The sequence below is a fragment of the Dicentrarchus labrax genome, unplaced genomic scaffold (assembly GCF_905237075.1).
Source record: "Dicentrarchus labrax unplaced genomic scaffold, dlabrax2021, whole genome shotgun sequence".
Lineage (NCBI taxonomy): Eukaryota > Metazoa > Chordata > Actinopteri > Moronidae > Dicentrarchus > Dicentrarchus labrax.
Genome location: NW_026136713.1, coordinates 11,600,953 through 11,623,267, shown reverse-complemented (window position 1 = coordinate 11,623,267; position 22,315 = coordinate 11,600,953). Strand labels below are relative to the sequence as shown.

At 39.9% G+C, this 22,315-nt stretch overlaps 2 protein-coding genes across 6 annotated transcripts; one reads left to right on the top strand and one right to left on the bottom strand.

Moving 5' to 3' along the window:
- Nucleotides 1-244: 244 nt before the first annotated feature.
- rgs14b (regulator of G protein signaling 14b) lies at nucleotides 245-11,792 on the bottom strand. Of its 3 annotated transcripts, none has more exons than XM_051419590.1 (15): nucleotides 11,686-11,792; nucleotides 8,411-8,432; nucleotides 8,119-8,270; nucleotides 7,893-7,985; nucleotides 6,297-6,440; nucleotides 6,030-6,194; nucleotides 5,848-5,929; nucleotides 5,680-5,744; nucleotides 5,327-5,545; nucleotides 4,965-5,041; nucleotides 4,487-4,613; nucleotides 3,810-3,891; nucleotides 2,944-2,987; nucleotides 2,107-2,185; nucleotides 245-1,351 (listed from the first exon to the last, which is right to left on the bottom strand). In XM_051419590.1, exons 1-15 carry the CDS (start codon nucleotides 11,698-11,700, stop codon nucleotides 1,080-1,082), a joined length of 1,638 nt encoding a protein of 545 aa, XP_051275550.1. In that variant the 5' UTR covers nucleotides 11,701-11,792; the 3' UTR covers nucleotides 245-1,079. The 3 variants fall into 3 exon arrangements, with proteins under 3 accessions (XP_051275550.1, XP_051275549.1, XP_051275551.1); XM_051419589.1 differs by having other exon boundaries at nucleotides 2,086-2,185; nucleotides 11,686-11,789; XM_051419591.1 differs by lacking the exon at nucleotides 11,686-11,792 and adding an exon at nucleotides 10,827-10,987 and having other exon boundaries at nucleotides 2,086-2,185.
- On the top strand, nucleotides 11,749-20,801 carry arl3l1 (ADP ribosylation factor like GTPase 3, like 1). Of its 3 annotated transcripts, XM_051419607.1 has the most exons (13): nucleotides 13,199-13,278; nucleotides 13,450-13,504; nucleotides 13,617-13,685; nucleotides 13,866-13,910; nucleotides 14,136-14,168; nucleotides 14,259-14,516; nucleotides 14,673-14,771; nucleotides 15,747-16,933; nucleotides 17,876-18,019; nucleotides 19,175-19,291; nucleotides 19,778-19,828; nucleotides 19,938-20,123; nucleotides 20,336-20,801. In XM_051419607.1, the coding sequence occupies exons 8-13, from the start codon at nucleotides 16,916-16,918 to the stop codon at nucleotides 20,381-20,383; spliced, it is 564 nt and encodes a 187-aa protein (XP_051275567.1). In that variant the 5' UTR covers nucleotides 13,199-13,278; nucleotides 13,450-13,504; nucleotides 13,617-13,685; nucleotides 13,866-13,910; nucleotides 14,136-14,168; nucleotides 14,259-14,516; nucleotides 14,673-14,771; nucleotides 15,747-16,915; the 3' UTR covers nucleotides 20,384-20,801. The 3 variants fall into 3 exon arrangements, with proteins under 3 accessions (XP_051275565.1, XP_051275564.1, XP_051275567.1); XM_051419605.1 differs by lacking the exons at nucleotides 17,876-18,019; nucleotides 19,175-19,291; nucleotides 19,778-19,828; nucleotides 19,938-20,123; nucleotides 20,336-20,801 and adding an exon at nucleotides 11,749-11,887 and having other exon boundaries at nucleotides 13,212-13,278; nucleotides 15,747-16,314; XM_051419604.1 differs by lacking the exons at nucleotides 17,876-18,019; nucleotides 19,175-19,291; nucleotides 19,778-19,828; nucleotides 19,938-20,123; nucleotides 20,336-20,801 and having other exon boundaries at nucleotides 11,795-13,278; nucleotides 15,747-16,314.
- The last annotated feature ends 1,514 nt before the right edge of the window (nucleotides 20,802-22,315 follow it).

Below are 22,315 nucleotides of genomic sequence, written 5' to 3'. Positions count from 1 at the left end.
CAGACAGACACAGATCAGCCTTGTTTTACATCGCATGAGTCATACAGCCAGTCCACCGGGGAAGTGGGCTCTGGCTGCACTTCATATAAAACCAAATCACGTAGCATTTGTCAAGCCAGAAACTGACCTCAGTGATTCATAAAAAAAATATATATATATATAAATAAAAAAACAACATTCCTAAGTGAGGGCTAAAAGCTGAAACCTGACGCATTTCCCCAATAACAAATACAGACATAAATGATCACATTTCATCATAAGTGATTTTTATTCTTTGGACACACCCTGTGAGATATTTTTTTATGACGACATTGTCTGATTCATTACCTGTAATATCACATTACTAATTCATGATCTGGACCCTGAGATGTCACCTGTGGTGACAGGAAAACAGGACTTGACCAAGGCTCCTCAAAGTGCCATCACAGCAAACAAAATGCATTTGCAAGTACCAGAAACACACATTTGAAAGTAGCAAATAAGCACACAAAATTGAAATTAGTAATTTAAAATATTAAAATCTCAGTAATAATATGCAATAAACTTAATTCACACAAAGCAAAAACAATTGTGCAATACACTTCAACCCCCCCCCCCTCCCCTTCTGGACAGTCCTGTGAAGAAACATGTTTTTGCTTAGAGTTCAAAGACAAGCAATGTGAGATTTTGGGAAATAAAAGCAAACTGTACATCATTAAACATCAGGGAACACTAAAGCAAACACATTCGCTTCAGGTTGAGCTAAAACTTCTTTTCAAACATTTTCGGATACATTAAACAATTCATAGCAAACATTTTTCCCCATTAAGTAGTAGTGTTTTGAAATGACACTATAAATGCTTGCCATGGTCTTTCTTCTTTATATACTGCCTTTAGTGGCATTATTATGAGTAGCAGAGATGGTAACACACTGCAGTCTCAGAGCTTATTTGTAAACAATTATAAAAAATTTAAAAAAATTTAAAAAGTGCTTTACCATTTTTCACTAAGAAATTACTTTTTGTCTTTGTCCAGTAACATGATGTCGGGAGATGTTGTAGTTTTCATGTCTGTGTCCACCCCACACACACAGAAGTCTTTCAAACTGCTGTTTCCCTCAAGTCTTTGGGCTCACATTGAGCAGAGTCAGAGGTTTTCTCCACTGCTCCAGCTGAACTTGGAGTTAATGACGTCTTGTCTTCTTTGTCCTCTTTGGAGTCGGCAGTGGAGGAGCTGGTGGTGCTGGGCTTGTCTGGCTCCGTGTCCTGCCCCTGCTGAAGGAACAGAGGGATCTCCAGCTGCTCTTTGGTCAAAAGGCCTCGCTGGTCATCAACCCTGCAGCACTGAGCCCTCGTCAGCATGTCCAGAAACCCTGACACACACAGAACATCATGCTAATTCTGACATTTGTTGCAAATGAATAAAGAACACTGTGCTCTTTTTAATGTGCCCAAGGCATTAACATTTCATAGTTGGGAATATAGTTAGGCAAAACAGACTCATTTTAGTCTTGATTAAGTTTTAGAAACATATATAATTAAATAGTATAGTGTTCTTCAAACCCATCCTGGCTAGGATACTAGGGTTGGGCTATATGGCTCAAATGTGCTATCAGGGTATTTACAATTTTATATAGAAATACAAATTGAATTCAAATAAGAAAATTGATTTGAAGTTCATTATTGACCTTAAAACTAAAAATCTCAACCCCTAGGTCCATTTTGTACCTTTTCTGGAGTTTTTGATCATTTCACACAGTCTTCCTTAACAGATGAAGTTTGCCCATTTGTCATGGAATTATAATTTTAAAATGTTAAACTTGGATGAGTTTGAAACATGAAGAGAGATTGCTTTGTCAACAATTAAGGAACGTGAGGTCCACTTTTTTTGTGTTGGACCTTGTCTTGAGAATTTATTTTTTTGCTTCCAAGAATTAAATATTAAGCTCAAACTGAATCAATGTATTAGGTATGATCACTGTTATGTCCCCACATTGATGATATGATCTGTAAGTTCAATATTGCCATAGGTTTTCTGGGGAAATCTCTGATGTCTATCTTGTTACCATATGGCCCAACCCTACTAGATACTGCTCAGATGTCCTACCATCCATGTCGCGGTTCTTACTGGGCTTGGGCTGAGTCTTGGCTCTGTCCATCTGTAGCGATGATCTGGCTTCCAGACCCCCTGCACTCACGGCTCCTGCCTGTGTCCAAAATAGATTTCAGTGTTATCGACGTACGTTTCACAGGTTTTAAATCCCATAAACATTGTATACTACAAATTCTACAGATCACACAAGGGTTCAATTTTTCATCAAAGAGATAAGTGTTGATGCTTTCTGACAAGAATATTTCTATATTTCTTACTCTTTAGTGCACCAGATTTACTGTCAGCCTTTATTATAATTATAAAAAGGTTGTGTCCAAAACACCCCCCCTTTTATCATGTAACGTCTTCAAATTATAATATTATTTAGATAACAATACTCAAGACCCTCTTGCCTTTTTCCTTTTAACATTCTCTAGAATTTCAAGCAGGTAATTAAGTAAAAAAAATTTCAGATTTCATTATTTGAAATAAATAAGCCAATTATGTCACGACAAACAGTATGTATGATTCATCAGTATCATAGTAATCTCGGGATTGGAGCTTTCAGCGCTTATCAATTGTCTAGGGATTTCTAAATGCAAAGCAGTTGCAGCAAACATACGTTGTGTCCTGAGCAACGTAATATGGTAGTAGTAAACTGTTTAACAGCACACAACTTCTGCATGTCAAAGATGTTGGATTGGTTCAGCAATTCAGGTTTTTTTTTTTTTCAAACTTTCCACCTAGTTTTAACAACAGAAGCTGGGAGAAAGTCCTCAGTGAAGCTTTGAGTCTAGTATAGTACATAAGCAGAATCAAAAGTTTCTTCATGATGGCAACAAGATGTCTGTCAGTCTATTAACACTGTCTCACCTGTGTCGCTGCAGCTGAACCACTTCCTCTGTACATGTCTTTTCCTGCTCAAATCACAAAAAAAAAAAAGATACATATCAGTACTTTCACTTCCAGCACAAAAGTAGTCAGTGGGCTGATGATGACGCTACAGAACATTCCCACTGTGTCAAACATTGACATCAGCCAGATTAAATATTCTTGACAAGAATTAAACTGGCCCTACTGGGATACAGCCACTCTAAATCGAATCTATTCCCCGCTGCCTAAATGCAGTGAGAGGAGCTGAGGCTGAGAGCACTGATCCAAAGTGAAGTTGGTTCTGGTCTCTCAGCAGTTGGGAAATGAGGTGAGTGAACACAGCACTCAAACCAAATGGACTCAGACATTTCAACCCCACAGAAAAGAATGAAGAGACTGAGGGAGACACACAAAGAAATCTGACTAGTGAAATAGGAACATGCAGACAGAGACGCAGAGAAACCAGGGCGCTAAAGTGGACACTGAAAAGACTTTGTCTTTGCCTCGAGCTAAGAGCAAGTAAAGGCCAAGAAATGCAGAAACACTTTCTAGGACCCTTTAAAAAACAATTAAATGAATTCGAAGACTCAGCCAGCTTTCTGGCAGCAGAAGAGATTTTACAAAGCATTACCAATCGATCACCCACATCACTGACAACTAGCAGCGGATGGAGGGTTGGAATGTGCCTTTATCTAATTTGACTGAATGCATTTCATTTACTCATCGGCAAAATAGTTTTTTTTCATCCTGTGGCTGCTTGTGCTTTTCAGGGAGCAATGTATTTATTATTAAATGATGTAAACATGAGTCTCTCTGGATTGCATTAAAGTAAATAATTGGGTTTTAAAAAGGTCAAGTATATTAACCTTTGGTTCTGTCAAGCCGTAGCGTCTTATTGGCCAGTCTGAACACAGTGCCGTTCATGTTGACGGGCTCGTCGCTTCCAACCTAAAACGAACAGTTTTAGTAAGACAAAAGAATGGACTCCAGTCAGACAGATGTTGACACACTCAGCCGAACAGACATGAATGCATGTAATCCTCATTGCTTATTCCACTGACGAAATAGTTTAAAACATTCAATTTTGAGTGATCATATTAAAATTACAGATTTGATATAAATATTAACATGCACCCTGACGCGTAAACTGTTGCCTAGCAACGGCTGCTGCAGGCAGGAGAGGACTCAGAGGACAGACTGACAGAATTTTTAGTACAACATTTAGAAAATGTCAGACTTGTCTGCTGCTTGACTGAAAAGTGGAGGTGAGTCATTAACGTGAACTTACGTCACAGAAGTATAAGATTATTACAATGAGATATTAGTTATATCCAGGTTCAGCTTCACAGACACTCTACTGTCACTTCCATACATGACGGTCCATTTTGAAGTCACAATCTATTAGCAGAGGGATTAAACTGAAGCAATTAATTAAATTATTCCTTTATAATTGAGAGAAAGTAACTGTTAATCAAATTTACTTTATCCATGAACTACTCTAGCACTGCTTACATATTATGGTTTCATTCATACAGACACTCACCATGGTGACTAAGGCCTCTTGCAGCTTGAGATGATGTTTCTGTAGCACGGCAGAGAGGGCGTCCTGCAGTGTCTTACTGGACTTCACCATGATCCCCACTGTCTTACCAGTGAAGGCAATCTCCAGCCTGAAACACACACGCATTTCAGTCATCGCAAAGTTAGCACAAACAGTAAAACTTAGCCAAATGCAATGTAGCATCATTAAAATCTACCCATCCAAAACCTGTAGTAACAGAGCAATCTGCCAGCCAGATATATCTAGTAGGAAATCCATATCTGATCATTTGATAATGTAGTCAATGCAAATGACTAAAATGGTAACTACATAGAGAGCCAGTCTGGTGTTAACACAAGGGCTTCCCTCTAATATGGTGACAAGTGGCATGCTGTAGTGGGGATGTGGGTGTGAAGGCCTGCTAGGGTGACAAAAACTGAAGAAAAAAAAAGAAATGAAGGAAGTGACACAGTTGACTCACGCAAACGTCACCCTGAGCTCTAGAGAGACCTGCTGATCCCTCAGTACGGAGCAGTCCTGGTCCAACGATAAGGGCTGCTGTAGAAGGAGCAATGGTGTATCAGGGAGAGAGAGAGCAATTAAAGTCACTTTCAGAGATGTCAGCATTAACTGGGGATACTTGAAAATAAGTTTCACAAACTTTCAGAAATAAAAAGAGGGAGTGAGAGGTTAAGAGGATGTTAGAACAGGAAGAGGGTAGTCATCTTTCTCATACCGCCTGTTGCAAAACAACTTTGCTGTGTGCCACAGTAGATATTTTTGAACAACTTCTTTATTTAAAAGCTGTCGCTGGTGCTATAGACACAGCAGTTAAGGGTTCACCTTATCCTTGCCATGAAGGTAGATGATGACATCTTTCAACGGGAAGCCTCTCTTCTCACACAGACTGGCCAGCATGTCTTTGATGGGTTGACCATTACGTGTGGGTGCCAGGGACGCACTGCCATCAGGTAGATAGACACAGCAGTAGCCCCCCTCCATCCCTATCCGACTCCCACCTCCACCACCCTGCTCTGGAGACCGGGGACTTGATCTGCCATTCTACACAGATTGAGAAGAAAGGACTTAATAAAATACATAAGACTTTAAAGCAGATTTTTGTCATTCATGTCTGCCATGATCTCACTGATTTTCGATAAGACAGCTCCAAACCTTATTGTCACAAACGCACTGACCTCTATCTGCCTGTAGAGGGTGCCTAGCTCCACACTACTGCTTGACTTGACCGACATATGCAACTCTGTTAAAAAAGAACAAGAAGAGAGCCAGGGAGAAATTGTGAAATAAAGTCACAGCATGTATATCAAGGCATAACACAAAATCTGCCATTTAACAGGCACTACCTCCCCAGGATCCTCTTTTCTGTCGCTGTTTCTCCGAAGCACTTTTGCCACCTGGCAAGCTCTGAGTGTCTGAAATCTTGTTCTGTTTGGAACAGTGATGACAAAAATGCCAGAACAGCAAAATGAGAATAAGAATCACTTTTCCTCATGCTTGCCCCTCAGTCCATTTCCTGTCACTCTACCTTCTTCTCACTTAACGAGGGGCTTCTGGTGGCCACGTCCTCCCATGATCCCAAGCGGTTCGGCTGAGGGAGAACTTTGCCTTCTATTTTACCCAAGGTGCAGCTCTGGTACAGAGGAGAGCGTACAAAGCGCCTGTAGCTGTCCATCTTCATCAGTTTAAATATCTGACACAAAGCAGGGACCAGCAGTACACACAGTCAGCCAAGGCAACAACAATGTATCACTGTATTATTGAGCTAAAATGGGAGTGTGGACCCCAAACAAACCTGTGCTTGAGCCTTGTTGAACATGTCAGGCGTGGGCTGTTCCAGGTCCTTCTCCTCCGTCTTGGCTGTGTCATCGATGTTGACCGAATAGGGAGCGCTGTCTGACAGGTAGGTGTTGTAGATGGAGCGAGCTGCTGCTTTCAGCTGGAAACACAACACCTCCATCAGACTGAAACCTTCTGAAGATTAGATATGACCTGACCTTTCTTTCCTAATCATTTTTCGGATGAGACATGAGATACAATGAACAAACTTCCCTTTCACTTTGATCTGAGATTTTGATCTGATCTTTCAATACCTGCCTAAGAAGTCCGTCTGAGTGTATACACACATGCACGTGCGCACGCACTGTGTTTCCTTGTTAAGTGTACCAAGAATCAAATCAACCCTTTCCAAGCATCTACTCTACAAGTCATACAATCAATAAGTCACTAAAATCCAATTAATTCCCCAGAGAGCTGAGCAACCGCAGAAACTAGGCTGATGTGTGGACAGTCAACAGCCCTGTCAATTTCTGCACTTCCTGTTTCTTCAGACAGAATTTAATCACGCAAACGATACTTTTGCCTAGGTAGAAGATACAAAATAGATTAAAAGATGATTATAGCTTTTACAGCTTGCCAGCTGGCCACCTTAGTAGTAATAGTATAACAAGATAGTATCTAGTGCTCACAAGATAGGGATCTAGTGCACACAAGATAGGGATCTAGTGCACACAAGATAGGGATCTAGTGCACACAAGATAGGGATCTAGTGCACACAAGATAGGGATCTAGTGCTCACAAGATAGGGATCTAGTGCTCACAAGATAGGGATCTAGTGCTCACAAGATAGGGATCTAGTGCTCACAAGATAGTATCTAGTGCGCACTAGAAACGTTTCATTTTTTTTTTTTTCCCCCCATGTCCCTTTAGGGGCTCTGTAAAAAACAACTTCATCCGTCACTGAGGTCAACAGTAAATGATTGAACCACACTTATTGTATATAGAACAACTTCACTGTTAGAGGTTTGGTCTAACAATGAAGGTGTTCTAACAAAAGTATTGCTGGAGTTGACCTCCTCAGACTTTTTCGCCCTTCTCGATGCACCTTGGAAGTAGGTAAGTTCAAATCACATTTTACTGAACTGTTGATTAATGCTACTTAATGCTTGTTAAAAAAAAAAAAAATAGTATAACATTATAAAAGCAATATCGCAATGAAAAAGAAACAAAAACAGCAGACTCGTACACGACATAATTATAGCTACAAAAATACATTAACAAATACAAATTGTCCATAAGTTTACCATAGCCAAGTAACTCTTACAAATGTACACAAGTAAAAATATAAACTGCAGGTTACACAATCTACATTTGTATTTGTTCACCTCTTCAATCTGTATTTTATTCTATAATATCCACAGTAATCATTATTCTTCCTTCACTGTAAACATTCAATGTCTTGTCTACAAATAGGTTTGAGGGAAATTATAACAGAGTATAACAAAAAACTATAAAGTGATCTTATGCAAAGTAAAACACAGCACAATCAGTCACAAATGACATGGAAGATGGTAAAAAGAGGTAAAAGAGGTAAAAAAAAGTGTCAGCATACCTCATCTAAAGAGGTGGCTGGGATCTTCCTGAACTTTTCACATGCCTGCCAGAATAAAATGTTCTCCGCACTCACCTCAGACCTCAAGAAAGCCTGTGGAGAACACACACACAAACCTTGTAGGGAACATATTTGGGACACCTTGTGAGTGGTTCTTAGACAGCAACACTTCAGTTATTCCTGTACTAGTTGAAATAACAACAAAGGTGTGTTGAGTGTGTCTCACCGTAAAGTGATGGACTCCATAAGGGTCTTCCAATAGCTTCTCAAAGGAGACGGCCCAGCTCAGCACGCTGTTGGCTGGGCCGGCCTCTCCGCCCGGAGTTCCTGGAAGGCTGGAGCTGCTGCCTCCACAGCCTCGTGCAGTCATGTTCAATTCTACAACATATCCAGACACAGACACACCCATTTATCAGCACAGAAAATCATGACTGAGAATGCGACAGAGTGAGACATTTTCTTCTGTCATGCACAGACATGTTTCAGTTTCAGAGAAAACGCTGGTTGTTTCTGCTTACCTCCATCTGACACTGCCTGGCTCTGTGAATAGAGAGAGAAAGAGAGAGAGAGAGATGGATAAGGTAGGCAGAAAAACACACACACACAGAAAAAAAATCTTATGTTATGGAATACACCTTGAGGCCTAATCATGGAGTATTATTGTATTTACGCATAATTCCTCTAGTAGTAGCTGGGAAATTCAACATTCACTTGATTGAATCATTCAAACAAAAGGACTTGTATTTAAATTCATTACCCATTGTCTCAGATGTGACAATCAAAAGTAAAACAAACAAAAAATAAATCACAAAAGAAAAAACAGCACTGATAAAACTGTGTGGACGTACATTTTAATATAACAGCAACAGTTTTACAATGTACATAACATATTGTACTCAAAATAGTATTTATACAGAAGCTAGACATATATTCATAAAGCATACTGGCGTACATTTAGGAAGTGAAATATGAACACCAGCTGCATGTGTTTTGCCTTTTGTTTTTTTCCTCTGACAATGTAGTGCAATCAGTCAAAGCTGCTTTCACAGGAAGTGGTTGTGAAACTGATGACAATAGCTCTCATTCAGCTTTCAGAGCTCACAAAATTCCCATGTTGTAAAAGTTTCATTTCGAGCGTTTTCATTGTTATAAATACTGCCAATGAATCACGCAAACTCTTTGCACATAAACCTGTGCCGACAACCATGTTTGCATTTTATCGAGGTACATAGATATCGATCAAACCCCCCCAGGGAGGTATGTCAGCAGGTTAACTGGATCTGTTTGAACGGAAATTGATGGAAATCATGGATGTTAAGATAACTCACACCTTGCTCTGTGCAGTTTACATGTGCTTTTTTGTCTGTCTGGGTTTTCCCAATGCTCTGGACCCCCCCACCCACAGTCCACCAACATGCACTAAATGGTCTAACTCTAAAAATTGCCCAGAGGTGTGAATGTGCGTGAGTTTGTCAGTCTATGCAAGTTATTTCTATGAAGTAGCAACCGGTAATCAGGGTGTGAAGTGTATAAAAATAAACCTGAAAGTAACATTGACACCATTAAGCAGTCACTCACGGCTTCAATGCCCTTTGAGTTACTGGAAAGTACAGAAGTAATTCAACATATTACTGATATACAAATGAAAAAGGACAAACAACCAATCTGAGTATTGTGCCACCTATGAAGTTTTATCTTGACTTGAATCCCTTATACTTTGTTTCACCCCCTTTTATACTTGATATTTAATATCTTCTTCAGCGTGCAATGAAGTGATCTGTGCTCCTTAACACAAGAAGAATGTATTCACATTATCAAAGTTGTATCCTTAAAAAAACTGTCAGTAACAAAGTATAATGTATGTGTGTGAGACTTTTAGTGCAAGCAGAGAGAAAGTGAATAATAATTCTGTTCAGCAGCAGCTCAAAGATGACAGCTCTAGGCAATTGATAATCTTATCCATATAAGGCTGATAAGGGCTGGTTGTTTCTGCAGGTGCGAGCTCCACTGAGGCTCCACCTCTTCAACTTTCTTCTCTTTTTTTTTTTGCTCTACTGCTCAAACTCTGGCTCCAAAAACACAACATGTCAGTGCCTACGAACGCACTTGCCAAGAGAAACCAACACACACACTTAATCCACCGCTCTCCACAAAGTGAAAGCAGATGATTCATCAACGCCTTGTTTGTGCACCTTTCGCTTCTCATACACCACGGCAAAGAAAAATATCGGAGGGATTAGGAATTCTCTGCAAATCCTTTTCAAGCAGAGACGAGATATGCAAACGGGAGAGTCTGATGCAGCACCAATTGTAGGAACATTTCCAAAATCACAGAAAACACACGGGTGCCCCCTTCTTTTTTTTTTTTTTAAACCATAGCAACATCCAGGTCTTCTCTGCCTCTCTGAAATGCATCTTTATAGACACTTTTCACACCTTTTGCAGCGCTGAGCCAATCAAGAAACGTAACAGAGTACACCAAAGCCAACTCGGCCTACACACGACAGATTGGCAAACAGGCATGGCTTGATTTCCGCTTCTGACTCAAGCGGGCCCGGTCTGTTTTCAGCAGCAACCAACTGTAGCTGCACAGCATGGTTGGTTCAGGCACTGCTGAAGGATTTGGGATAGATGATACAAGCAAACACATAAAACTGTTTACCGTACTCTTGGTACTCCGACCTGGATCATCAACTCAGCAGTGTGAACACGGTTAAAAAAGCAGACTGTCAAAAAAGTAGTCCACGATTTAAAAAGACGTTCCTGTTTGGCAATTAATTACAAGGATTCTACTTAAAAAGGAGGCATTCAGAACAGACAACACACTTAACTCCAACGTATTCCCCTAAATGTATTCTTGCATAAACAAACCACTGGATCCAAAAGGACAGCTGCAGAACCAAACCAAACCTAACAAGAGTGTTGCCAACTCACCATGTGGCCAATAGGAATCCCTAGAGCATTGCAGTTCTTCGCCATGGTGGCCCAGACACCAGACTACAAGCCGAAGTCGACTGAATGCGATGTGCACACCGTGAAGGGACACAGTAAAGTGCTCCACCCAAACATGATGCACACTCTTCACACACACACTCAAAAACTCATCACTTGGGTCTTCCTGTCACTTCCTGCCTGGAAGGGAAGTCTTGCCATAGCAACAAGCCACAAAAGAGGAAGTATGGTTACTATGATCAAACTGTTCTCAGCCTACGTCTTGAGAAACACTGTGATGTGGGAACACAGACATTCCGCTTTTGATGTAGTCACTGTATGAGTTACTAGACACAGTTTACAACCATTATACGCTCTATAGCAGCGATTATACAACTACAGTGCTGCATCCGAGATGGGTTTTTTTGCACGTTTTGTTCTCCTTTTTAGTCATAGTTTCCCTTTACTTGAAAGTTATTTTAAAAAAAAAAACAACCCACACTGCTTCCTCCTGATATTCAACTATTTTAAAGATAGTGCCCAGAAGTGAAATTCGTGGTTTGATGTGATATAGGTGGTAGGTGGCTTCAACAACTCCAATCTCACTTTGAAGCCTTCAGAATAGTAAAAAAAAAAAAATAATAAATAAACTTATGTGCAGTGTACCATAGCATACATACACATTGCGTCAGACGTGCTAAATTAAATGGGTATTATTCTGCAACTATAGCAATTAAAAGACTGCACATATATTCCAAGTAGTGTGTGCAAATTGTACACTATACTTAAATGCATTGCCAAACAATGTTAAGCACGCATGCACATACGTGTGTGTGCGTGCGTGTGACATGTATGGTCATACCTTGTTGTCCGCCATGATGCCAGCGGTTATGGTGCAACATTTCTCATATTTCCTGAACTGCTTTTGTGCTGCCACTTTTGCGAGGTGGGAGAACCTGTGATAAAGTCCTCTGAAAGCGACCATCTTCAGGGAAACAAGCGTACTGTGAGTGAAGAGGAGAGAGATGACAATAAACCAACACAGCCCTGCAAGTTTCACACAGGTCGGAGTTCATTAACAGCTTCAGTCTTACCTAGTCGATGATTTCTGACATGCGCACTAGCGAGGAACCCAGGTGAAGTCAATTAGCTGACGTTTTGTCAACAGGTATGGTTCTGTTTGGCTATCAGAGCTCAGTGGCTATGTGCAGCTCAACGAAAGGCATAAAGTGTAGGTTGCAGGAAAAAGTTGACTAATCTCAACCACACCACTTTATTTTGACCATGTCAGAAAAATATGCTAATGTTTCGGCCTCATGGCCTTCATCAGAGCATTAATATATCCAGTATCTTTGTCAGAGATACAACTGTTCTGTCATAAACTGAATATTTGACATGTAAAAATACTGACCTGCTGGTGGCACTAAGGGAAACATCAGGGGATCACTGACTAAAGCATATTTATTGGACTTTTATCCAGTAGTTCCACTGACCACAAACTAAAAATATAACCCAAGAAGCTTCAGGTATAAACTGAAAATATATATTGGATGCTGTATGCCCAAATACATATATAGCAGGTTAATATTTTAAGCTTAAATTAATGTAATAATCAACAGGTTATGGCTAGACAGTAAGGTTTGGTTGAGGTTAGAATGACAGGCCTATTTATACTGTCAATGATTCAACCTGACTTTCATAACAGTACAGTGTCTTTGATGAAAAATTGCTAAGGTGACCATTTGAATCCAAAACCTGTTTGGTTATTTCTGTGTGAAGTTTGCATAAACACCTGTTTTCCTCCCACAGTCCAAACACATGCAGGTTTGGTTAACTAAAACTCTAAATTAACTTTTGGCTGTTAGGTTTATGAGTGTGTTTTGCAATCTGTCCAATGTGTACCCAGTGCATTGAGGAATAGGCCACAGCTGACCGTGAACAGGAAGAATGTTAAGAAAAAAGACTGATAACCAGCAGCACACTCTACTGGCCACTGCATGAATCAATGGATGGATTAAAAAAATGTATTTCCAAGCTTCAGTTCTTCAAGTTTAGTCAATTGGGCCGTAAAAGTGTCACATTATGTCATGTATGCAAAGGCAGTCGACAGCATGCTTAAGTAAACCACTGTTTTGCTGATAACACACAAAACGCCAGCAGACCTGTGTTTCAGTTTCTGTAACAAATGTAAAAATCCCATCAGTTTCACCTAAAGGTTACTCAACAACATAAAAAGCAACAGCAGCCTAACTGTCATCGTTGCCATCGCTACCACCTGCAAGAAATACAAACAGCGGTATTGTTTGTGATATAATGTTCCAGGAATGAATTTATTTGCATTGGTATCAGTGTTTATAATCAGACTGCTGTGCCTTTTCTGATGCAAAGACTATTAGGTTAGGCAAAGCAGAGTCATCATTCAGCTGTACATGAGGAGGAAACAACACCACCACAGGTAAAACAAGACAAACATTTGAGCATTATAATGTTATTTTTTCGAGCTTTATAATGATATTTAATACCTAATGTACAAGACGTTACATGTTTCAGTCAGATGGCATTTTCTGCTCCTAATATGTTTAAATGTTTGTAGCTTTTAGAAGTTAATATGAGTCTTTTCTAACAGAGAATGGTGATGAGAAAGATATGTCTGTGTCTTTTGCTTGGTCATCTCCTCATAGGTAAGGAGCCACTTTTTCATTTTACAGTTTTTTATATTTTTTTCTTATTCTCTCTGAATATGTATGCCTGTTTAGCTTTACACTTTTATTTTATATTTGTTTTATATTCCAGCTGTCGTTGGCTCTGACACTGGGCAGGAACAGTGTCTGAAATGTGACATCAAAAAAGAACCTCTGACAGGTAAAGAAAAGAAAGAAAGAAATCAACCGAAACCTCTCTTTCTGTTTATAGACTACATCTAGAAATGGTATGTAGAAGCTAATGAACATGAACATTGTCTCTTATAAATAATTGCAAGGTGAAAGGCAAAGACATTTTTTTTCTTAATGCTATTCTTTCCATCTCTGTTTTTCCCTATAGATTCTTGTCTATTCTGCCCAGCCAAACCAGCACAATGCCTCAATGGTTAGTGCCATCCTTCTTTTAATTTGTTTGCTTGAAGATAAATCCTTTGAATTTTACATGTGGTACGTGAGAAACAGTAATTGGCCATGAAGTGTGGTAGTACAATGAGGTTGCATGTTATGATTTATTCTAAAATTAACTTTATGGATACAGGGAGTGTCTCAGGTATGCTCTGTTTTATATAAAATGCTGACTGCGACTGTATTCATTCCTTTCCATGTTTAGCATCTGCAGATAATCAATATAACTGCACAAAAGGTAAACTGTGACAATATCTTCATATCTGTCTATGATTACCTAACACTGTCACTGTTGGTTCCCTCCCCTTAAGTATACTCTTCCCATCAGACTTTCAGGTTTGTGTCAGCAGCAGTGGGTCAGCGCCAGCAGAGGGTGATCGTGTCACTCTAACATGTGTCCATAACTTTCTCAATTTGACTCTGATGTTTGGGTGGAAGAAAGATGAGAAGGAAATCCCGGAAGGCCAAAATCAAAGCGAACTGGTTCTTGAAAAAGTGTTTTCACATAATTCAGGCCAGTACATCTGCTTTGTGAAAAGTGAATATGGCTGTTATGAGTCTTTGCCACATGAATTCAAGGTAAACGGTAAGTATACATCTCCCCACATATTTCACATAGCCACAGATAGAAAAAAAAGTCAATTTTACAATTTCTGAATTGAATGGCTTTTAAGATATGAATAATGAAATGCACACCTCTGACCCTTGATGTGTCTGCCTTTGTAATTGTGTCCTCATCCAGAGAGCACTGTGGTGATCCTGGTGATCTGTGGTGTTGCCGCTTTGGTCCTGGTTGTGATTATGGGGCTGGCTATGAAGTTCAAGCTGAAAAGAGACAACGGTAAGAGCTCAGTTCAGGGGCCTAATAGAGTGGAGAATAAAAACAATTAAGTCAACCATCTCTTTTCCCAAATACATATTTGTGAATGCAAATGATGATGATAGATATGCTGTAGGTGTATGTTACTGGTATATTTCAAATAATTAAAGCTTAAATAGTTCAACATTTTGGGAAATATGCTTATTTGGCTTTCTATCTGTAAAATAAAAGGCCAGCAGCCAATTAGCTTAGTTCAAAGGCTGGAAACAGCTACCCTGGTTCTGTCCAAAGCTAACTAAATCCATCCGCTAGAACCTCTAAAGGTCACCAATTAACACAACATATCTGATTTGTTTAATTCACACAAAAACTGAAGAATAAAAACTGCGGTTTTACATAGGGTTTTGGTTTGTTATGGGTTTTCTTGGCAACCCGCGGAGACTCCAGGACGTTACTACCCCTAGCCAAGAAATCACTCTGTATTTACTATATATAGTGTACCATATGTACTGAGTGTGTAAAAGCATGTATACTACACTCCTTTCCACTAACAATCTCACAATGCAATGCATTTTTGATAGATTTGAAAATTAACATGATGACGCAAAGTGACGATGAGCAATAAGTGTCGGAAAACTCAATTTACTGCTCATTATCAAGTAAACTACTCAGTGCTGGGAAGTGAAGTAAAATTTGTTATAATTGAACAAAGCCAGGCTAGCTGTTTTCCTCTGTTTCCAGTCTTTATGCTAAGCTAACGACTGCTGACTCCAGCTACATATTTACCATACAGACGTGGGAGTGGTATGGATCTTCTCATCTAACTTCCTACAAGAAAACAAATAAACATATTCCCAAAATGTGAAACTACTTCATTAAGTTTTGCAGAATCTCTATGTACCTTTTTTCTAAGTGTGACCCCTCCTCTCTCTCTCTCTCTCTCTCTCTCTCTCTCTCTCTCTCTCTCTCTCTCGCTCGCTCGCTCTCTCTCTGCAGCTAAACACAAAGAGAGGATGAAACAGAGGGCACAGATTGGACAGAGTGGTGCTCCAGCTCCATTCACACCAAGAGGGTCTTAAATAAGAAAAAGTCTATCACATTGAACAACAATGAATACTAATATTGTTTGATAAGTTTCTGTTGTAGTTTTTTCATATAGAAAGAAAACCTCTTTAATCTCTGTCTTTGAAGCTAAGAGTGTGTGGTCAGGTGAGGTTACAAGCTTATGTACAGCCTTTTCCGGACAAGGGTGTATCCATTGTTTAACACAGCATTAACGTCAACCACGCCCACTAACCAGAAAGCCTGTTCAGTTGAGGAAAAGAGCCTAGAAATGTTTTAATCCAGCCACAGGACAGGAGGCCTGCTCAAACTAATCCCACTGAATGCTCTTCTCACTGGAACGCACACTGCAGATGAGCCACACAGAGCAGCATTATAGCGGCTGGCATGTAATGGATATATGGGATGTTAATGGTATCCAAACCTCTCCGAGAGAGATGGATTGATGGGATTTGAAAGTTGATGTATGAGCACAGAAATAATAAATTCCCTGGTTCAACAACATGATGTAATCCTTTGAAGTGTATGTGTTAAACTGTATGCATACTGCCAGTCCTCAAGCTGCCCAGAGTGTCTTTGTTTTTCTCCAATATCAGCTTCCCCCCACCTCTCAGCCATATGGTAAAATGTCTGAAAGTTTTTCTATTTTTGTGTGTGAGTGTGTCAGGAAGGAGTGTTTACTCAGTTTCCTCCTATAGCAGGTGGCTAAGGGATAATCCAGGTAAAGCCACTGCAAAGTGGAGATGGAGGGATGGACAGAGGAAGGGGGAGGGCAGATGGGGTGGCCTTTGCATGGATGACCAGGGCTAATTCTGGCCTCCTAATCCCAGCCCCATCCACCCTCCCCCTCTTCCTGCTTGCTAACTCCACGGCGACAGTGAGGAGCAATTGACGCCCAGGTAGACATTACTATCGCATACACACATAGCACTTAACCCACCTAAGTTTACAGAAGAAAAAGAAGAAGAGGAAAAAGACAAGAGGCTGTTGGTACCTTTTCTGGATAGCTAACCTGGGTGACCTGGATAACTAACACACCTGTGTGAGCTTCACTGGAGAATGTAGCTGCAGCCCTCCAGCCAAGCCACAGGAAACACGCCACCATGGGAGAAGCTCAAAAGGTAAGTGACCTGATCTGGAGGAACAGGACTTATAAAGCCAAATGTGAACTTTCTGTATTTGTTTGATAAAAATAACTACTTAAAAGTTGGTTATGACTCAAAAGGTGTTTGCCAATATGGGTTTTACAGTATGTCTGTTTAGGAAACAACTCCCTGCTATATAGGTTGGATTATCTAAATAGCCTAGTTGTGATATGTAGATATAATGATTCTGCGTCTAAATAGAACCTCTTATGCCCTTTGATGTACAGTTAATCACACACACTGTAGTACCTATCACCTTGAATCAAATCTTTAAATCTACAGTGCCTCTTTGTCAGCAATGTGGCAGTCTGTGGTTGTGCAACCTTGCTTCAGACTAATCACATTAAACAGTGCACCATTATATGAATGGACCTCTAATCAACACCAGTCCTTTTCTAAATGAAGCAACGGATTAATTCTTATAGAATGGGGGTGGGTACTATACAGTAAGGTCGGCTGGAGATTGGTGGAGCATGATGGGCATGCATGCGTGCTCAGTGGTGTTGTATATAAGGGGAGCTTTGACCTCAAATCAGAAAGAGGTCAGTGACGTCAGTTTTGACGTGTAAAGCGTGTCTAAAAACAGTGTTTGTCTTTTTATTTACTTCTGGATATTATCTGGATGTTCCAGAGTGTATCTAAGAAACATCGCATTCCCTGAGGAAAGGACCAAAAACCTTTATCATAGTAATATACATACATATACATATATTTCAGTAATGTTATGTCAAAAATAGCTGAGCCCCTGAGCTATATGGTTTTGTATTCCAAACCAAGATATTATACAATTCAAATGGCAGATCACATTAAACAGAAAAGAAAAGAAGTATATTCTACATAAACTAATGAATGCTGTGCAGTAAGTTTTTGGTCTGCCCTACCCCCCGCCACCCATCCCACCCTCCACCCCACATGCAGGGCTTACTCTCTGTCATTGAGAAACTGAAGGGATCCACAGAGCAGGAGGTCAGGATAGTGCTTTTGGGGTTGGACAACGCCGGCAAAACCACCCTGTTGAAGAGCCTCGCCTCTGAGGATGTAAACACCATCACACCAACACAGGTGAGCCGAAGTTATATGTTAAAACTCAAACACTCACACGCATCATGACCTGAAGGAGAGTTACTGTACGCCACAGTGCTGACTGACATGCCTGCAAATGATGTTTTTGGGTCCTTCATTTTAATTAATTAATCTCACGATGAACAGCTGATGCACTTAATTACATCATTTCCTGTTCATTGTTTTAGACACTAAATCAATATTTTGTTAAATAACAAGTTACTACTATTTAAAGGCCGATGCGGTTTGTCTGGTGGGTTTTTTCAAAAGATTATTTTTCATGGTACTGTAACCTAGCACTATAAGTGGCAGGGGGGATTGTATCTAATCTTGTGAGACCAGCTGGACCAACGCATGCTTTCGCTGATATTAATGGGATTCAGATGACCTTTGCTTTTCTGACACGCTGTGAAATGAAATGATTGGTCTTACAGTACACATACTTTAACCACTTATCAGTAAAATAATGGTTTGCGGATGTCAGATCATCCTGTTGTACCATATGTTAAATAACCTTTCAGCAGGAGATTTCCTGCTCTCAACACATTTTCTGAGAAAATCCTAACGGTGTTTTATCACCCTCCTTTTGATGTGATTATCTAACCTCTTATATGATTGTCTAACACCCTCACATTACTCTCACAAGACAAGACATAGAGCAGATGTACTGCCAGGTCCTGGACAAGTGTGAGGGCTCATCAGACAGCAGGCAGAGAGGATGCAGTCCAGTATGCTATAGCAATAATCACCACAAAGCTAAATCAGACCTGACACATAAACACATACACTGCACTTGATCCTTCCAGTCTTATCCTCAGATTTGCTCCTCAACTGGCCCTCAGGATAAAGTTGTTATACAACCTCGCCGACTGAAACAGAAAGGAGCTGTGTTATGAAAAACAGCTTTGGATTAACACAGCGACCATTTCCTTATAAACACCTAGCTGAACTCCTGCTGATACATAACAAGGTTACAATACAGAGTAACCAAACAGTGATTAATTTAACACACACACCTGTGCTCTAGTACATTGCCGCTTAATGAATTGCTTCATAACCATTTGCAAGGCTTTCCAGGTGCTGCGCTCTGGAACTGTGTTAAATTGAATGTGGTGATGTGCAGTACAGTGACTCCGGCTTTGTGTTTCTCTTCAGGGCTTCAACATAAAGAGTGTTGCCTCTCATGGCATGAAACTTAATGTTTGGGACATTGGAGGACAGAGGAAGATAAGGCCTTTCTGGAAAAAGTACCTGGAAAACACAGACTTGTTGGTGAGTGACTTTAATTGTGTTTCAGTTCAAAGTTAAATTTCCCCCTGCGAAACATTTGTTTTATTCCCTATGTGCTCATCTTTATGTTTTTGAAAATCCACTACAAAAAGCATTACGTGCATTAAAAATCCATGAGATTGAAGTTTAATAGGATATATAAAGTGTCACAGCACAAACAGTTGATACTGATGTTTATACTCAGGACAGGACTATACATTAGGCACTGTAATTGTATCTTGATGAAGGAACTTGTTAGTAAAACTCTAATGTTGTTGAACATTTTTGAAAGGTTGACAAGTGTATCGTGTATTCTCAATTAACTGACTTTTGCCTGCTGTACAACAGCAGCTGTATACCAAAAGGAGTCACTGACACCTTCAGGTTTTTACATGCAAACTGTTAAGGCCAAATAGAAACTGTCTGTGAATTTTCTGTGTTCACATTTCAGACGGATTTTAATTTATTCTTACATATTTGTTCTTTCAGATTTATGTTATTGACAGTGCAGACAAGAAGCGGTTTGAGGAGACGGGACTGGTGAGCTTGATGCACAGTTGTCATTTCTGCATGCAAATACACTCAAGAACAAGAATGACAGCAAAAGAACCTTAAATTAACATGTCAGTCAAAAACTGTATGTGTGCAGGAGCTGTCCGAGCTGATTGACGAGGAGAATCTAAAGGGCGTTCCGGTGCTCATCTTTGCCAATAAGCAGGATCTGGCCACAGCGTCACCGGCCAGTGAGATCGCTGAGGGACTCAACCTGCATACGTACCGGGACCGTGAGTGGCAGATTCAGGCCTGCTCAGCTGTGTCTGGGGAGGGAGTTCAGGTCAGACCTAGTCCCAGCTTTGATTTATTGATTTCTCCTCAGATGGAACCTAATTAACCATGTAAAAGTACTCCCAGCCTTCCTGCTGTACAATGTTGTACTGAAATCAGTCTGAACGGACTTTATTTATATTAACTACCTCTTTGAGTTTGATGGTTTTGACTATTTTACTGTATTTAACTGATTCAGTTTTATTCTCATTTCCTCGACAGGATGGCATGAACTGGATTTGCAACAACATTGTGAATAAGAAGAAGTGAACCAGCGTCCCAAACAACACTGAGTCAAACAGAGAACCATCATCAATTTCACTTCATGTAATATCAGTACACCCACATATGACAGATCCTGCTTCCCCACACAGATTTCAATGATAATTCTGTTTTTACAATTTGTGTAATTTTTATGAATATTTTGCAAATGTAGCTAATTTAAAGACATATTTTAGCTACAATAAGTAAATTGGACACTTCATAATTCATTCATAATTGTTCAGTCCTAAAAATGTATGTTTTTGATCCCCTTATTCCAAGAACCCTTGTCTGGTGAATTTGTGTGCATTCTGGAGAAAAAGTGTGTAGCCATGTAGAACTGTTGGGGTTTGTCAGTTACATAGCTCAGTGTGAGTGTAAAGGATGTGTTTTGAGATTTTTGACAATAAAATAATTAGTCATTTCAGCTGTTTTCTTTTCAAATCCAATGTAGCCATCAGGAATCTCCAAAAATGCACGCATACAGGCACAAACAACATATTAATGGTCAAATAATATTTTCAAATCAGTGACCGACAGAAAACAATGTGACTGTGAAATATCAATGCTTCCATGAGTGACAAGAGAAAAAAAAAACCAAACAAGCCAATCCACTCCTCTGCTGTCAACTTGCTTTATTTCCACATGGTGACGCACACTTAAGTTGTACAGTGAAAGAGAGACTAATTGAAAAGCAAGAGTGAGAGAGAAGAGTTTACAATTATACACCCGCATGGCAGAGCAAGATATCAAATCTTCAAGGCACAGAAGAACAAACAGTGCAGGAAATTACATGCAGAGAGGCTGACTAATTTGCAGCAGGGAGATTTTTTCTCTAAATGTTTGTTTTATATGTTAATTCTGGGACTGTTACGTAGCATGCAGTCTCTGTGCAGCAATGTGTTTGTCTGTTATAGCTTGTCAGGAGCCCTTTTCACAGAGGTAGTTGGCCATATGACACATATAATGTCCAGCTGTGAACACTTTGTGTTCTCCCAGCAGAAGTACTAATAGTCTATTTGCATGAGCAACTTTGAGGTAAAATCCTTCTTCGCCTTCTGTTCGGAGATGTACAAAAAAAGGTTGTTCAGATCATTGATCTAGAAGACTTCCTCAGTCTTAACCCACATGTGGTTCATCTTTACTGGAACCACAGTGGTCAGAAGGCCCACACAGCCTGATGGTCTTTCTTCACACATTTGTCCTTTAGACTAACCTTGGTGTAGGCTAAGTCCTCCATTCAACCATTTTAGCTCTACTCAGCTGCAGTTGGATTTAATGGATCTTTTGTGTCTATTGTCTGTAGCTGTAATTAACCATCTGAAAGCACTCTAAAATCACATCATCTGGCAGGCTTTGTTCTGTGTCCTACTCTACATGAAATTATGCTAATGAATATTTTTTTTTGCTTTTGTCTGGTATTTATGAGTGGTTTTAGGAAAAATACCGCTCTCTGGTTTACTTGCTCTGAGTGTTAACAAAATTAGTTATCTCCATGGCAACTAAAATTTGGTGCAAGTCCTAAAACATTTTTCAGGCATCGGCTCCTGTTGAGGAAGCACAGCAGGGGGTGTGGGACCAATTACAACTTGTACTAAAGGATCATTATGGCTGTTTGAAAGAGACCAGACGGCACAAGGGCTGGACTGGTGGCAAGATGAGTTTGCTTTTTGCAGTGTGTTGTTCAGTGCTGCTTCTTTTACCAACAGGGGGCAGTATTAGAGAGCCTAATTAATCCCAGGGCTGATGAGGAGGCTTTGCTCTTTGCAAATAAGTGATTTGACACACTCTAATTTCATTAATTGCTGTTCCAGAGCTTTTGATATTGAAGGTTTGATTCTGCAGTTTCAGAAGAATACCAGTAAATGACAATAAATTATTTTTATAAGCTACAGGTGCTTTTGGGTGTACATATTGAAGCTTTAGTTCTGTGCATGTTTC

Excerpts from the sequence above, each read along its gene's own strand:
- arl3l1 (XM_051419605.1), top strand. The coding sequence starts at position 13,453 with ATGGTGATGAGAAAGATATGTCTGTGTCTTTTGCTTGGTCATCTCCTC. Across the intron at positions 13,911-14,135 it reads ACCAGCACAATGCCTCAATG|CATCTGCAGATAATCAATAT; the intron begins GTTAGTGCCATC and ends TTCCATGTTTAG. Across the intron at positions 14,772-15,746 it reads CAAGCTGAAAAGAGACAACG|CTAAACACAAAGAGAGGATG; the intron begins GTAAGAGCTCAG and ends CTCTCTCTGCAG.
- rgs14b (XM_051419591.1), bottom strand. The coding sequence starts at position 10,871 with ATGGCGAAGAACTGCAATGCTCTAGGGATTCCTATTGGCCACATG. Across the intron at positions 5,042-5,326 it reads ACCTTCATGGCAAGGATAAG|CAGCCCTTATCGTTGGACCA; the intron begins GTGAACCCTTAA and ends CTCCTTCTACAG. Across the intron at positions 2,988-3,809 it reads ACGGCTTGACAGAACCAAAG|GAAAAGACATGTACAGAGGA; the intron begins GTTAATATACTT and ends TGATTTGAGCAG.